The sequence below is a fragment of the Myzus persicae genome, unplaced genomic scaffold (genome assembly GCF_001856785.1).
Source record: "Myzus persicae strain clone G006 unplaced genomic scaffold, MPER_G0061.0, whole genome shotgun sequence".
Classification (NCBI taxonomy): Eukaryota; Metazoa; Arthropoda; class Insecta; order Hemiptera; family Aphididae; genus Myzus; species Myzus persicae.
The window spans coordinates 670,871-688,318 of record NW_019104211.1 but is presented as its reverse complement, the minus strand read 5'-3'; the positions used below and the strand labels follow the sequence as shown (position 1 = coordinate 688,318).

General features: G+C 29.3%; 1 protein-coding gene across 4 annotated transcripts in view; it reads right to left on the bottom strand.

Annotated features, from left to right (window-relative positions):
- Positions 1 to 989: 989 nt before the first annotated feature.
- Positions 990 to 17,448, bottom strand: part of LOC111040054 (G protein-activated inward rectifier potassium channel 3-like) — a 32,262-nt gene continuing 15,803 nt past the window's right edge. For all 4 annotated transcript variants that reach the window (XM_022323767.1, XM_022323766.1, XM_022323769.1 and 1 more), the window contains 6 exons: positions 7,682 to 7,796; positions 4,738 to 4,972; positions 4,219 to 4,493; positions 3,662 to 3,854; positions 2,613 to 2,831; positions 990 to 1,375 (listed from right to left, as the gene is read on the bottom strand). In XM_022323767.1, the coding sequence (XP_022179459.1) occupies positions 1,176 to 1,375; positions 2,613 to 2,831; positions 3,662 to 3,854; positions 4,219 to 4,493; positions 4,738 to 4,972; positions 7,682 to 7,796 (1,237 nt within the window). In that variant the 3' untranslated portion in view covers positions 990 to 1,175. The remainder of the gene's footprint in view (positions 1,376 to 2,612; positions 2,832 to 3,661; positions 3,855 to 4,218; positions 4,494 to 4,737; positions 4,973 to 7,681; positions 7,797 to 17,448) is intronic.

Here is a 17,448-nt window from a genome sequence, read left to right as displayed (position 1 = left end):
TACAACATCAATAGATTTTCTTACAATTAAAATGTTTTGACTTATGTTAAGGATTTGGGGGCACATATTTTGAGGTAGTGGGGATAAGCCGTATCTTACATTATTATGTATGATATTTTAGTATGAAGTCGAAAACAATTTAGTCCATATTAAATTAATAAGCCTCAGTGTTATATACAAAAGTTGTGAAATGCTAAAAATCAGACTAGCGAAGTAATGTTTTTGATTTGTATTCAATAATTGTCATACTATTATAAGCTTATCAAGCTCGATAAAGTATTGTGTCGCTGAGGGACCCTTTGCTCCGGGTTATCATTCTATTTTTTGTAATCCACGCCAAATATTTATTTTAACTGTGTAGATTGGAAATTATCATGTATACTTATTTAAAAATACCTAGTAAGTTTAATAAGGTATTGTTTAAAAAAAAATATTTATTGCAATACATGAAGTATCTTAAAATAAAAATATTTTTCTAGTAATCTTGGAGAAATGAGGCTTTATAACAATTTCCGAAACCATACAATACACATTAATTGCACAATGTAGATAGGAACACAAATGTGAAATGTCTATATAGTTAGTTAAAAAGTTGTTTGATGATTTCACATTTAATTATTTTTTATAACATTATGTTTGATGTGTGTATCTACTTATTTTAAGTACAGTTTAGTTGTAGAACTACTCCTGTTACGATAAATTTGTTTCAGCAATCAAAATAAACTAAAAAAATTTAAAAATATGTTTATTAATATATTTGTTAAACATTAATTTGGACTGATTTGTTTTTAAAATGTAAATGCATATATAATAAGGTGATAAGGAATACAGCTGGAAAATGTAATAATATATAAAGTGGCAACTTCCAGAAGGATTATTAGTTTGAGGACCTTCCAGTCAATGGAAGTAACCCGTTTCCAGATAATAATATTTATAAAACGAGAATATGTTTCTAAGTGATATCACATTAGAACCATAATGACATCAAATTAAAGTTTAAACTAATTTTATTAAAAACCAAAGTACAATAAATTATAATAATCAATAACGTCTAAGAAGATCACAATAATTTTGGGAGTGGAAGATGATTGGGATGCCTCTGCTTATTACGAAACGATGATGGTCCCGGGGTTCAGCTTAGGCGGCAGCAAATGATCGTTGAAGATCATTAATCGTCACAGGAATGATTCTGGCCCTGGCAGTTCGCCGGGTTTTATGAGGAAAGGCTCCAGTTGGGCCATCATCAGGTCACTGGTGGACAATTGCTTGTCGTGTAGTTCACTACGGGGCTTGAAAGTCCTAGACCCGGAAGTACTGTCCGACGGGTCACTGTAGTTGGTAGAGTGGTCCTGCAGGGGTTGCATATGGTGCATCTCTGAAAGTAAACCGACAATGACAGTTTCTAATAATGATCGAATATTCCAATATTTTTCTTTCAGATGAAATCATGCAGCATTAACACAAAATTACTACCATAGTTATTTTAAGGAAGTTTTAATTGTCCAAGAATATACAAGTAGAGTAATGGAATACATAAATAATGTCGTAAGCACAAAATTTGGTACTTTATTATTGTGTATAACTCGTGTTGCACAAATATAAGAATTATAATAATATGTGAAAGTATATATTGTCATATATATGATGATTAATAGTTTATTTAATATAATAATGAATAACATATTATATTCTTAACAATTAGGAGAATTAAAAATATAGTAACAAAATAAAAATTATTTTAAATGTTTATTGTTTATTGTTAATTAGTATTTATTTATTTATTGAAACAAAAATATTATAGTAAAATACTTGTGTTAAATAGTTTAAAAACGTATAGCTTTAACAAGCAAGCAACGTTTACATCACGTATTAGTAATGAAAATATATTAAAATGTACAATGTGATTTTAACTTTCTAGAATATTTGAAAGTACACAAAGTTGGTTAATTCATTTTATAATAGCTTATACAAAGAAATTATGTTTTAGTGCTTGAAGATAAAGAGTTATGTATCTTAAACTATATAATTATTTAGTTGAAACAATACATATGATATGTATGTACTCGTATAGCATATTATATTACTTAGGTATACTTAAGAAATATGATGATATTTTCATTATTAAAAATAATTTATATTTTTGGTAGTAAATTACACCACCTATTATAGTGCTATTATACACAAAAAATTATTTTGATTAAAATGAATAAGATAAAATATACAAACCTACATAAAATATAGATATTTAGTAACTACACTCTTATCGAAATATGCATATGACATGAAAAAAATAACACTTACGTTATATTTTCGATGTTATAGGTATCACCTAATGTTTTTATGTAGGTAGGTTACTTATCCGTTAACTTATCGTAATTATTCTGTATTGGAATGTTTGAAATATGTTAGTAGGTACGCTAACTGTTTATGAAGTATATTGTGCATGTTTAAATAATTGGTTAAAAAAATCTACACTAAATTATTTTAAAAAAGGTAATGATAGAAAACGAAATAAAATGTATATCATGTTACATAGTTTATAGGTACGTTAAAAAGCTGTAGGAATAGGTTAATTTTTTGCTTTTTCTCTAAAACCGAATCGTCAATTTTACCAGTATGAGCCCGAAGCGAAATGAGCTTTTTCAGATCGTGTGCACTGCAAAGCGGCGTGTCTACAACATAAGTATTGTTGAATAAACTATAATCCACTTCGTGTTCACCAGTTTCTTTTTTGAATGACACTAATGTATCAAACCTATGTCCCCAAAGTATTTCATTTGGCAGGTACGATGACCTAGCTTGTGTCGTCATTCCCGTGGACTCGATCACTCCTGTAAAATTTAATTTATATTTAAAAAAATATCATAACTTGTGTACTTTGAATAATTATTAATGATTATTATTATAATTTATTTAAAGCACATGCAAATAGTATGTAGTTCCATTGTGTAAATTAACGATAACTATATACGGTGTATCTACAATCTACGATAAAAGTGTTTATGAACGAAATACAATTTCTTTCACAGTCAGTAAAGCAGGAATAAATTGTTATTATGTAACTATTACTTAATATAATATATTTTTTACATTTCAACATTTGAAAATTTAATGGAATTGGCCGATTAAATTTTAAATTTATGGAGTTGAAATCTAGTTCAAATGAAATAAAGTTTAGAACATTTGCAATTTAATCGATAAATATAAAACGAAAATAAGGTACCAACAGTATATTCTTATTAGGTCGAGAATCGATATCTCAAATTTTTCGTGATCTTAATTTAATTCAATTGAAATCGCTTGACATAATAACCATTACAATAAAGCTTGATGCCTCGAATTTTTTTTCGTTGGATAGAACTAGAGTATACTGTAATTATAGTAGGTTGTAGGTATATAACAAAACAAAAATCGAATACGTATATGTCATATAGTTGTTTAAGGTTTCAGAGATGTGTAAGGATTTTACTAATTATCAAAAACCGTCTGTAATTACATTGATTCAAAAAGAAATATTCTATAAATAGGGAATGGTTTATTTTCTTAATATTATCTTTGTAAAATAATAAATAAAATGTTATTCCTGCATGTGGAGTAGCTTACTAATTGTAAAGTATTCTTATCAGCTGGTTTTATTTGTTTAAACGATGTATAGTATTACCTTCTAGGACGACGACAATTTCAAACTTCTGTTGTAGGAAATCTGCCGCCGAAAGCATGTATAGCGGTGACTGTGGAGTAATTTTGTGAACAATAGTCGTAGGCCATATGAAGAATATCCTGTCCTCTTCACCATCTCCACCGACTTTAAGTTCCTGTTGATGGAACGGTAACAGCTCACCTTCTATTGTCATCTAGTGAAATAATTCAAATTAGTGGGTTATTGAGCAATTGGTCATATTTTATCACATATGTTGTAGGCACAATATTTAATGTTATAATATTATTACACCCATGTATAAATATATATATATATGTACAATAAAACCTCATAATAAATTATGGACTCCCTATAGGGCCCGGCCACACTGCTGAATTTTTGCAGTCGATTCAAATATTCTAAGTAGGTTTTACTGTATTTAATTGTCCGCAGACAATATTTTATAGTATAAAATAATCACATAGTTGTGAATCTCTATATAGTATTTCTGATTTCATGATGCAAACAGTGTGGGTCGGTATCTGCAATAGTTGTAATATTATAACATAGATGCTCACTTTTTTCTTTATTAGCTGCGCCCTGACGTGCGCCTCAATAATGTGCGATTTTCTCATGTCACCCACGCGGAACATGAGACACAGAATGCCATCCCTTTGGCAGATGACAGCGTTTCTGCTAAACAACAACGTCTGTGTGCGCTTTTTCGGCCTGGACAACTTGGCGAACACCACGCCCACCATAAATGCCTGGATCATTACGCCTGCTATGCTCTGTAGACACATAATGAATATTGCTTCAGGACATTCTTCGGTCGTGTGTTTGGAACCATAACCTGATAATATATACAGCGCAAACAACAAGTTGGTATTACAGACAAATTATTATTATTATTATTATTATTATTGTTGTGTTTATCGAATGTCAAGACCATCACAGAACGGTAACGGTCGTGTACGTTGGTCGGCTTTATAGTCTCAAGTATATGCAAAAAAATCGTCCGATTTCAAGGCAAACGATGAGAAAAATAGCATATCATCATCGTCTATCCGTCCAAACAATTTGGTTTAGATTTTTACCTATTGTGTGCTGAGTTTCGACGCTGAACAGAAAGCACGCGGTGAAAGAATACATTTCTCGAACACATGGTACCCACGTTGAGTTATTATCCCTTACCGAGAATTCCAAATCGCCGTGGTTTAGTGCAATCAGCCACCATACGATGGCAAACCCTAACCAGCTGAGCATGAAGTTCATTGAAAACACTAACAACGTCCACCGCCATTGAGCATCGACGAGTGTCGTAAATATGTCCTAGAATATTATAGAAAAAATATATACATGTTGTAAACATATTTTGTAACGATCTAATAAATAAAATGATCTCAAATCAAGCTCTGTAATAATAAATAATAAAATAAGAACATTGTATAATATAATATTATCTATTAAATCGCAAAACAATAATATATAAATACATAATTAAGCGGCGCTTAAAATATTATTATTAGGGTAAAAAATATTTTTTGATAGAAATTTGTGATTTTTGAAACCTGAATAATATATTTTTAAGAGTATTAAAAATGATTATCCTATTAATAAATAATTTGAAAATAGTATCTTGTAGTAATTTATAGATTATGTAATTTATATTAAGCATAACTATTTGCGTTCAAGGTGAATCCGTGGGAGCATAGAAAAATGTCGTAGAAATAATTTTTGTGACTTTTATAAGTGCACAATATGAACAAACAAACTGTTGTTTTAAAACAATAATGTGCAATGCTCTATGAACACAATTTATACATCCAATTAAATAGTATCCATTTATTATAGCGATGATACTGCATTTTGTACAGCTGTTTTTTTACATTTTTTATTTTAAGTTAAATTTATTTCAATGAAGTATTTATTTTTATTAAGCTTAAATTTATTAGTGTAATGGGTTTGACCGAAAAAAATTACACATTAATGTAAAACCAATATATCGAAACTACTTCTATCCTTATAAAACTAAAAGTAAATTTATAAGACGAACCAAAATATCTCTTCCTTGATTTTGTGTAATTATACAAATCAGTCATCAGTATTATTTCTAAACGTGCCGTTTCGGTTTTAATGAACGGTGATAAATTATATTATACCTACGTTACAAAGTTGTGAGTGTCAGGAGAAAGCTGTAGATCTAACAGTATAATTAGGTATGTAGGTAATTTTAATTCACATAGAGTCTGAATAATATATAATATATAAAGATATATTGCAAATGTTTATCAACCTAAAGTTATCTATTGTGTTTATCTATACAAATGAAACGTAAGTATTTCTAAAAACGTATGTGCGAATAACGGCAAATTATGGTAATATATTGTGTTAGTGTTAGGTATTGGGATATTGGGACATCGCCATCACCATACTACATGGTGTTAAGAAATTTATGCTTCATCGCGTCAATCTAAAATCGATTGTGCTTAACCGTCAGAAGATAATAATAATATATTGGCTCTTTTGATACATTTTCATGTGTGATGCGCTTTGAATTAGGTATAGATAGGTACTTGTTGGTTTCCATTTTGCAGGGGTTTGACGAGATAAAATGATTTTTTTTATTACACACGGCCATTGTCACGCTCTAGATTTCAAATACAGCAGTGACAGCAGGCTGGTAAAAAAAATACATTTAAAAAATAGTGTGCTATGTCAACACTAAAAATAGGCTAGTGATTTAGACTCCAAGATGACAAGGAAATCGGTGTGCAGTGCACGGTGCCACAGTACTCAGTCGGAAGACGACATTAAATGTTTTTTTTTATATTATATAATGAAAAATAAAAACTATGAGGATCAGGGCTACTCTGCGTGCGCTATTAGGACGGGTCTGTTACGTCTGTGTTAAAATGTGGAATGTTAAAAAATCGCATTCAAAAACAATTCCCATCGAAGCTCATTAAAACCCGCTTAGCCTTAACACTTACTTAAAAACTTTCTCAAGTTTCGTGTAGACTGTCTATGCATTTGTGACGTGTATACGGAGACCATTTTATGAATAATTTATTTTTAGTGTTGAATCAACTATTTGTGGCCACTATTTTATCGCTGTTTTGATAAAAGTCTACCTGATAGAAGACTTTTACCGTTACTACCATTAAATTAAAACATCATAATATGAATTATATTATTCTAGTATTATAATTCATGATGTGTTTGTTCAGAGTTGACAATAAATCAAAGGAATGCATTTTTTTTTAGTGATTTAGATTAAACATTTACTGAATTTTTAAGTGTTGAACACATATTTTATATAATCAAATTCACATATTTCGTACGTGCTCACTGCTCTGCAGTGTACTATGGAATTAAAAAGTCAGTTCATTTATTATATATTACAGAACATTAAATATATATATATTAATATTGTTCTACAATAAACGAGGTAAATGAAAATTTTTGAAAATTTTTGAACAAATACATACTGAAGCACGATTATAATCGGAGACATGTCTTCAATATATAAACTATAATTAATAATTGTATTAATATAATATTATTATTATAATACATTTTCCTAACATTATTTTGGAACTCAAAAATAAATAAGAAAAATGTAATCAAAAAATGGAACGTATATTTATTATGCACCTTTATATTATAAATTACACACCTACACACCCATCATATTAATTACTTGTTTATAATTTTTTTTAACCAAATGAATTAGCATATTTTGAAATTTATATTTTACTTCGTATTTTTAATTATTTGCGTAAATGTTTATTACTCTAGCTAAATTTATTTTAAAAAAAAATATATATTGTTAAGTAGTATTTATGCCATATAGTATAGAGTATAGACTATATGGCGCAAGTGTGTAACTATTCAAAATTAATTAATTTCAAATTGCATTATCTTAGAAAAACTCTTAGGTACATTTACTAGAGCTACCGATGTGATAAATAAACCAACATTATCCACCTATAGGCTATAACATAGGTAGTTATTAATTTGTATTTAAATGATTTTTACCTGTAAATATTTTCTTCTTCTTTTAGCTACTTTTCCTTGAACGACATTACATTCACCGTGTTTGAATACTACTCTTCTGTACTGCCTTCTAGAGCTGAACCTTGGTTGTCGGTACCTGTCAAACAAAATAAAAGTTTTAATTAAAATTACAATTTAATAATACTTATTAAACTTTATTAAAGACTATAGAATATTATAACAAAATAGACAATCAAAGTAATATTATTTAAACGTATATACAATTATTAGAATCTTTATTAAATTACTTTAAGACTACTTATTATTCAACAATATTCTAATGATTCATTCAACGACTCCTTTATAGTTTATTGATTATTATGAATCTTTACCAAATAAAAGTTTAATTATAAATATGTATATAAGTATTGATATGTTTGCCATTACCTTCCTCATTTTAAATTAACATTAACATGTTAATAATTATTTATTTAGGTGTTATTATTTTTGAGATAGGGTAAACCAAGTCATTAATATTATGATTAACTTTGTGTGAAAGTAAACAGTACATATTTCTACTATTTATATTGAAACCGATATCAACTAATAAAGAACATAGGTAAATCATCTTATCATTGAATAAATTTTATTGGTAACTTGCCACGTTATAAACAACATTTTCCCTCGTTTTCAATAGTTTATGTACAAACTAATGATCCAATTCCATAAAATATTAATTTGTCCTCCCGCGGTCCCACGTATTGAACGAAATCATACGTTAATCATTTATGAGACTTTACAAGGCCATTGACAAAACTGTCACTTTTATTTTATTTGAGTTCTTGTTTTTTTTTCATAAGATGAGAGTAAGTATATTTTTAAATATGTTAAAAAGGTTCATGAAATGAAAACATACTAAATTGCTTTACAATTTTAAATGAACCGAGACAGTTACATTATATTTATTTGAGTAAGGCCCAACGAACTCATTATGTCATGAGTGAAAAATGAAAATGTTAAATTTTTTGTAAAGTAATTTACCTTATCTTAACATATTATGTAAGTACGAATATTTTGGTTATTAAAAACGAAATACCTTTAGGTATAAATATGTAGTTATGTTTTGTTTTACTCTATTATTTATAACAAGTTAAAATAAAGTTACTTATTAAAAAATAATACACATTTAATTTTAATTTTTAATCTTCTGATTTAGTCACAACATTGTCACTATGAATATTTTTTTTTTTTTTTGTATAAAATGTATTTGTAGACATTTTGTTTTATGGGTAAATCTTAAATTATAAATAATTGTTGATAAAAAATATAATTTAAATAATTATCTGTATTGTACACAATAACCGTTATAGTTTATTTATATTTTTGAACACATGATCAAATGTATTGTATAGTCATATTCTTAATCATCCTCATACTCTTATATAATAATCAAATAAATAATAACAATAATTTTTGATGGATAGATAGGCTAAATTATGTAATATTAATAGATATAATTCAAAAAATAAGGTAACTATTAATGAACGACTCATTAATGGCCATAGCATGGGTTTAATAATTTCCCTTTTTTGAAATATCTGTAATTTTTCTTCTCATTGCGAAAATGAATCACTGTTAATAGCTAAACGGGTCAAAGTAATATTTTAATAATGTAACAGCTTTTAAATTCTTATATTAATACAAAAATTGATGATTTATTTAATGTAATTATCTTGACGATTTAAAAATAATATTATTCTCGAACATGATCGCATTTATCACTTAGAATATAAATACAGGTTTGTAATATTATGTAGGTACCTTTTATAATATACTATGGTGACATATATGTATACTATCAACATATTACCCAAAATCAGTTTAAATTTATGAACAGTAAACTCACACACACTTCATATAGTCAAAAAAACATTTAGTTTAATATTAAGTAAACATGTACATTGTACAGTGCGTGTTCTATGTATTTAGATCTATGGACTATGGTCTACTTAGATTATCTATATAACTTTTATTGAATTATGTTGTGTTTGTAGGTACTTACCTAGTTAAACACATATTTATTTTCACATGCTCGATACTTAATGTATATTTTTTTTTAGGCAATAACAATGTTAAAGTAGAAAATTTTTAGAAGCATATATAGATAGATCTTCGAATAAATTCGTATACATTTACTCAGTGCGTCGTAGGTAGGTTAGGTTAGGTAAACATACGAAACGTAACAAAAACAATTTCATTAAATCTTACTAAAAAAAATTTATATTGATTTCACAAAAATATAAAGCCTAAATTAAATATTGGAAAAGTTTAAGAAAAAGTTGGCATAGATAATAATCCAAGGTGTTATTCCTCTTTATACTAAATTAAATACTGTATGTTTTAATAGAACTTGGAAAACTTTTTACTATGTCTACGTTTTTTATGTTATATTTAAATTGTTAACCAAATATTGCAATTATAATCATTTTACAATTTATTTTATTTTTAAATACATCAATCACACAATCTTATATTTAGGGTTATTTTAATAACTAAATAGGGATTTTATTCTCGAAGACGCTTAGACCTAACCTATAATGGTCATAATAGCATAAGATTTATAAAACGTATTAAGATATTTTATCATTTTCTACAAAATACCTTCTTTTAAAAATGTATATTTAATACTTATCCGATGTGACAATAGTTTCATATAGTTTTTTTTTATTTAATGAAAATAGTCTAAATATAATATTAATTAAATATTAAATCTAAGTTAAACTACCCATGACAAGTCTGTATTATTCCTAAAATTAAAATGATGGTAATCAGTAGATCCTAATTTTTAACATATTTTTAAGATTATTTAATAATGACAAAATGAGCTATTTATAAAATAACAAATACATGCATACTTTATAATATCTTTGTATACGTGTCACAATGTTGCATCCACCAATTGTGTAAAGTATTCAATTCATTCACAAACATAAATTTTCAGGTCACAAAAATTACAGTAGAAAATAAAACGAAAGTCATCTGAATCCTAAATATGGTTAACCTAATGAAAATTTAGAACAATAATATTTCATTAATTTGAAAACTTTTTAAGAAGAATAGAAAGTTCTGTTCTAGTTTGGGTCAGATACTGTCTCACCAATATGTGAAATTTATACCAATGGAATTTTAATATCGAGGTCTGGTCTGTTATTTTATTACCTATACAGGAAGATTACTAACCTACATCATAACCTAATTGGATGGCAGCAAAGTGTTTCTTTTTTATGTGCTTTTGATTAAAAAATATTAAAATAGAATATAAAGTGCAATAATATACTGAATGCTTAGTGAAGTATTTACAGGATATCTCTAGGAGTCAGGAATCTATGTAGTTCAAAATTGTAAACCAAATCATTTTTAAATTAATATAAAGTATAATAATCAATAGTAAAAGTATACGTTTTGTATACTAATAAAATTGGTTAATATATATATACTTCATACCGTTATATTATGTTATATTGAGAATAAAAAATATTCTAAAAATATAGTATACTTTTGCAAATTAAGACATTAGAATAATTTATGTACTCGCCTACCTAAAGGAATTAAAAGTATTTATTGCCCATAGCACATTTATATTAATAATAACTATTAATAAGTATATTACAAATAAAGATCTAGTGCTCTAGTCAACGCTATTGAAAGTAACTGATATCTATTGCATTGCGATAATAAGTCAATACATCTATTCGTGTTAAATAGTTAAAATGTATATCACATTAATTTCTTGCAATGGATCAATAGGAAATTATTTTGTTACTCAGTATTTCTCTAAAATTAATTGACTTTCCAGTGTATCATTCGTTACTCATTCGGTATTCCCAGTAGATCAGATGAGAATTCTTTGAACTGAATAATATTATACTCATGTTGACGAGATTTCAAATTTTTGAAACCTTATTAAATAACATTCAATAATTGTAGGATTATCTTATACCTATAGTTAACGTTATAGTTACAGGCTTACAGCGTATAGGTTATAAACTTTAAATCATAGGACACAGGTGCAAGAAAAATTTTTTTAAAAAAAATAGAAGTGAAAGGACACATTTAATTTTATCACAATGTCGAAGGTAGGCACCAATTTAACTGTGTGAGTAATTAGGAGTAATTAAACAGAAATTCAAAAAAATAAAATAGATTTCGTTTAACAAATTGCATTAACGAACCGTATATTTTTATTGGAAAATCGAATGCTGATAATTTTTTAAATATATAAGAATTTGAATTTCTTGGATATTATGTTCGTCGGTATAAAACATAATATAATACCTATCGACTATCACCTATGTAATGCTTCAAACCCGTTCTTACCCTGCAGTCTGCACGTTATCCGCAGGACATGTAAATCTTTTGCGTGTGTCTATATGTGTTTATATTAAATCAGTTAGTTCATTAAAACTTTATATTATCATAATATATAGTATGTGATTCAAGCGTTTCTTATGCTAACAATCAGACGTCGTTATATAGTTTCGTGGTATTTAAAAGTGCAATGTACATAATAACTATATAAAAAAATAATACATTACAGATTTAGCCTGCAGCCATAAACAAAATATGGCTGTTAGTCAATAGATTGTTAAAATGTAAAATATTGTAACACATTTATTGTACTCGTTGATTCGTATGGGGTTGGACCTATACTTAAAATGAACTAGTGTCTGATTATTTATATATTTTTTTTTTGGTTAACTTTCTAAGGTCTTAATAAAATACATTATATAAAATTATAAAACACAGTTTAGGTATTAAGTACAGCGACATATAGATGTCTGTAATTTCCAGTATATCAAAGTATTTTCGGTAGGCTCCCACAATTATTGCCACATTAGGATAGGGAATTTACCACGGGCAATACCCATTATCCTTATAATATTATGCAAATGGCCCCGTTGCTGCAGTGATGGTGGAGGATGGTTGTCAAAGTCCATGAACTTTACTAAAAATTCGATATGCCTACCGGTATTTCTTAAATAATACCGGAAATACTGGATACCTACGGATATTTATCAAAAGTGTGAGCTTCCGGAGTAGTTGGGGCAGGCAGCTGTTGCTTGACTATACAACGTGAACTTTTTTTCAGTTCCACAAGATTATAAATTATATAATATACATATATAAAGTGTTACAAGGATTAAGTGCCTAATAAAAGTGTGATGTATATATAAGAATATTAAGTGTGTTGTATAAATAATATACGTACAATGTTTTACATTATAAATTAATTGTTAATTTTAACATTTGATTTCGAAAAAAAAATGTGAACTCATATAGGTACGTCGTCTGCCGTGCGTCTTTTAATCGTATTCTGATTGGTCGTTTTATTCATGGTTTATCAAATAATAATCATCAGGGTCTACCGGAAAATATCCAGAGTTAGGCCAAGCTCAACTTTTGAATATCAAAAACACGACAAACGATGATGCCTGTATTTACCATTTTTCCAACACCACGGAAAATGTCCACGATAATACGATAGGTAAGATACTAGCACTAGCCCAATAGTGGCAATAGTATTTGAATACGCCTTGCCGAAAGGAGCTGCTCGTTCGTTGTTTTTTATTATACCGAAACTCGCGTCTATATTTTGCACGTCATCTCGGTCGTATACGTAATAATTATAATAACTACAAATTATGAAATGCGACAAATGCGAGTTGTGAGTGCATAATATAATATATGCGATGCACGCGCATTTTCCTCGGGACGCTCTGCAGTCTGCACACATAGTAATAATAATAATAATAATAATAATAATATATACACATATTGCAATTACATATATTCACATAAACGTCAGCCGTTTTTTCTTATTTATTTTGTCTCACACCGACTTAAATAGTAATAATAATAATAATAATAATAATATGCAAGGCTAACATCAAAGGGGGGTCGACCTAGTTCACGCTCAACACTCGATTTATGATTAACCTACACTCCGATATAGGCCCACTGTACTACACGCGAGCGCCATACTGCAGCAGCAGTCGCTTCGTTATATAGCACCGCGCCGGTTGCCAAATTGTTATAATTTCGAGACTCTTGGCTTTCGGAAACGGGACAAACGAGACAGCCTGTGACGCACGCAATGTCGCGCATATCCTGGACGGCGGCCAGAGGACTCTGTGCGACTTCTCCTCTCGCCCAACCACACCTCCCCCCTTCGGCCTACAAAACACCCCTTCGCCGCACTCCGACACTATACAACCACACACACTCCATTCTCACCCACTGAGCGCGATACGCATACGGTATAGACCTATACTGTATACATGCACATAATATGTCACGCGTATATATCCACAATAATAATATAGAATAATATATTATAATGATGTTGTACGGAGTGATCCGTTCGCTGTCTAGAACCCACTTCTGTGATTGTATTTATTTATTTGAGAATAACACCAAAAACGCAATCAGCACAGTTTTAAGTACAAACATTTATAACGATTACCAGCAAACAGATTAAAACAAAGATTACAAATTATAGTTAATATGAATATCAACGAAAAAATTGGGTGACCTTAACTTGGTTTCAGAATCATAGAAAGATTAAAACATTTCAACTCGTCTCAAGAGATCTAATAAGTGGTGACTTTTGGCCTAGAACAATGTGAAGATGTACCTATAGAACAAGGTAGAAGAACCAAGGAAAAACACATAAATTACCTTTCTCCTTAACTCTTGAAGTTTCAATTTAAATTCACTAGTATTTACACATTAACCTCTTAACCGGGGCTTGAAACCAATATTGGATACCGTTTTTGAAAACACGTCAAAACCGGTAAAAACAAAAATCGAAACTGAAAGCAAAATCGAAAAAAATAAATACTAATATCCGAAAACGACATCAAAATTGGAAAAAATTAACACCGGTATCCGAAATCGAAATCGGAAAAACTATTTTTGGTTTCAAACCCTGGTCTAAACTATCATCTGATCTATCAAATTTCTGCCGTAAGGCACGAAGAAAACATGTCTTCAAGGACTCAACTTTTTTGGTATGGGTTTTAAATCAGGGATCCGTATTTTTATTCAGACTTTACTAGCGCAGAATACTACAAAACTTAAAAGGTTTAAAGCACAATAATTTATCGTTGAATTCCAAACAATTCTTCACTATGTATCTCCGAGTTCGTAGAGCCTCAAAGAAAGATAAATAATTGGAAAACTGCAGCATCACTAGATCGTCTAGATCCTTAACTTATGAAATAACTGTTCAGAACTAATTAAAAATTCACAAGCTCATTGAAGAGTGAAAAATATTTGGGTAAAGCATTGTAGTGTAAAGAAAATATGTTGTCATATGAATATATTATTATTAAATATATTTAAACAACTTTAAGCAATATATACAATTTGATGAAAAATCTATTGTTTTTTTTTAAACAACCAACATTGTGAACATCCCGAGTTCTTGATATCAGAGACAGTTACTTGTTATCATGTGAGACAATTAATATAGTTTTCATTTTTATTATGACATAATATAAATCATACATATTGTATGATACCTTAGGAGAAGGAAGTAGTATAAAACGGCTAGGGCAGGTACCAGCAGTAAAAGTTGTGGTTAGTTCGTCTTAACTTCAAATGTTATTTTAAATTTAAAAAAAACTATTCGATATTTAAGCATCAATATTTTTAGAAAATATGTAGGTTGGTATAGGCCGGTACTGCTATATCTACTTACTGCAGTTTCCGTTTCGTAAATGCTTAAAATATATAATTAATTTTTCAAAGTCACTAAGAGAATTAGTGACAGTCAGTTAAATGGACCACTCTGTATGAATATATATATATATATTATAGTATACACGCGTGAGACGCAAATAAAAATATATATTTCGGGCACGAAGCGTAATAGGGGAAACGTCCGCGGCTCCCGTCTACTGCAGCTACGGCCGGACCAAGCGTCTGTCCCTCAGCGCGGACGCTCGCGAAACCTCGAGAACAGAAGAAAAAATTCTATACCTATACCTACCTACGACAAAATATTATGACAATTATGAAAGGAGTTTCGTATTTTAATTATATAATATAATATTATGTATGTCGTGATAATAAAATTATATCATAAATATAATATCTACATCCAATGTTGGAAGTGTTACCATAAAAAAAGTTCTATACATTTTACGTAATTTTTTCACAGGTACATTAGTCTGTATTTAATTTAGTAAATTTATTACGCAGTCAACGATATTAATTGTATCATTTATTATATCAGTGGGTAACACCAACGGAAAGCGATGTTTCGTTGCTATTAATTATTATAATCATAATATGTTCACCTGCAGTACCTACTCGTGAACCAAATATTAATTAAATACAAAATCGGCTATAGATAACCCCTTTCGCCAAGTCAATGGCAACAAAACAATTGAGATGAGGGGTTACTCAACTTTATGAACGGTACCGAATGAAATAAATATCGGTTAAATTTATCTTACCGGTATACAATTTAAAGAGCTCCCATCTCTAAGATTAGGTTAATAATAGTACAATACCACCGAACTATAACTAAATTATTGAGATTTTACAGAACAATTCGGTCGTTATATCACCGCCACTGCGGCGTCAGTGTACCGTGGCTGCTTACGTCACCGCGGCTCGTGGTCGGTTTTTTTCGTTTTCCCATTTATTGGTTTCCGGTATTTCTCGCTGGTGTACCAGCTTACCGCAATTCATTTTACACCACAAGTCTTATATATTTGTGTTGTATACAATAAATACCGACCACATGCGCATAATATATTATACAGAGTCGTCAACGTCGACTGCAGTGTCACATTGCCGCGGGACCTCAATGAAGTAATGTGTCGAGTGGTGTCGCCAGGGGGGTGTCTTGTGTGTTGAAACAACCCCTATCGGCTGTTTATTTATGTATGAAATATATAATATAGTATGTGCTATATGTTTCAGATTTCTACAAAATATTTCGTCTTGCGGATCTTTACAAAATTTAAGACACCCCCCTAAAAAGTCTCATACAAGAACGCTACGTGCCTAAATTTGGTTGCGTCCTGAGATGTATAGAATTATTAGAAATTACTAAAATACATATTGACATCGCTGACTAAGAAACGGTTTCGAGTCTTTAAAACAAGGTTCATAGACTTTGACAACCATCCTCCGCCACCACTGCAGCAACGGGGTCCGTTTGCATAATATTATAAGGATAATGGGCATTGCCCGTGGAAAATTCCCTATCCTAATGTGGCAATAATTGTGGGAGCCTACCGAAAATACTTTGATATACTGGAAATTACAGACATCTATAAGTCGCTGTACTTTGTACCTAACCCGTGTTTTATGTAATATATTTTATTAAGACCTTAGAAAGTTAACCAAAAAAAAATATATATAATCAGACACTAGTACATTTTACTGAGTATTATAGTATAATTCTTATTTATTCATTAGCTATCGCACATTCACATTTTTTTTTTAAACTAAACCAAAATAATAAATATCTTAATATTATAAGTACTCACAATATTATATGGGTACTTATATAGTTATACCTATATATCATAAAATACAAACATTTATATTTTATTATAAACTTTGGTGACTTTTTCTGATATCACAGAAAATGAAACAATGCAAGTGTAGTCACGTTTCACTAGATTATGCTGTGCACAATTTTTCAACGATGTAATATTAAATAATTGTAATTTCTAATCATTCTAGACCATTTAAATATTAACAAATTATTGATCTCTCGAACAGAACTG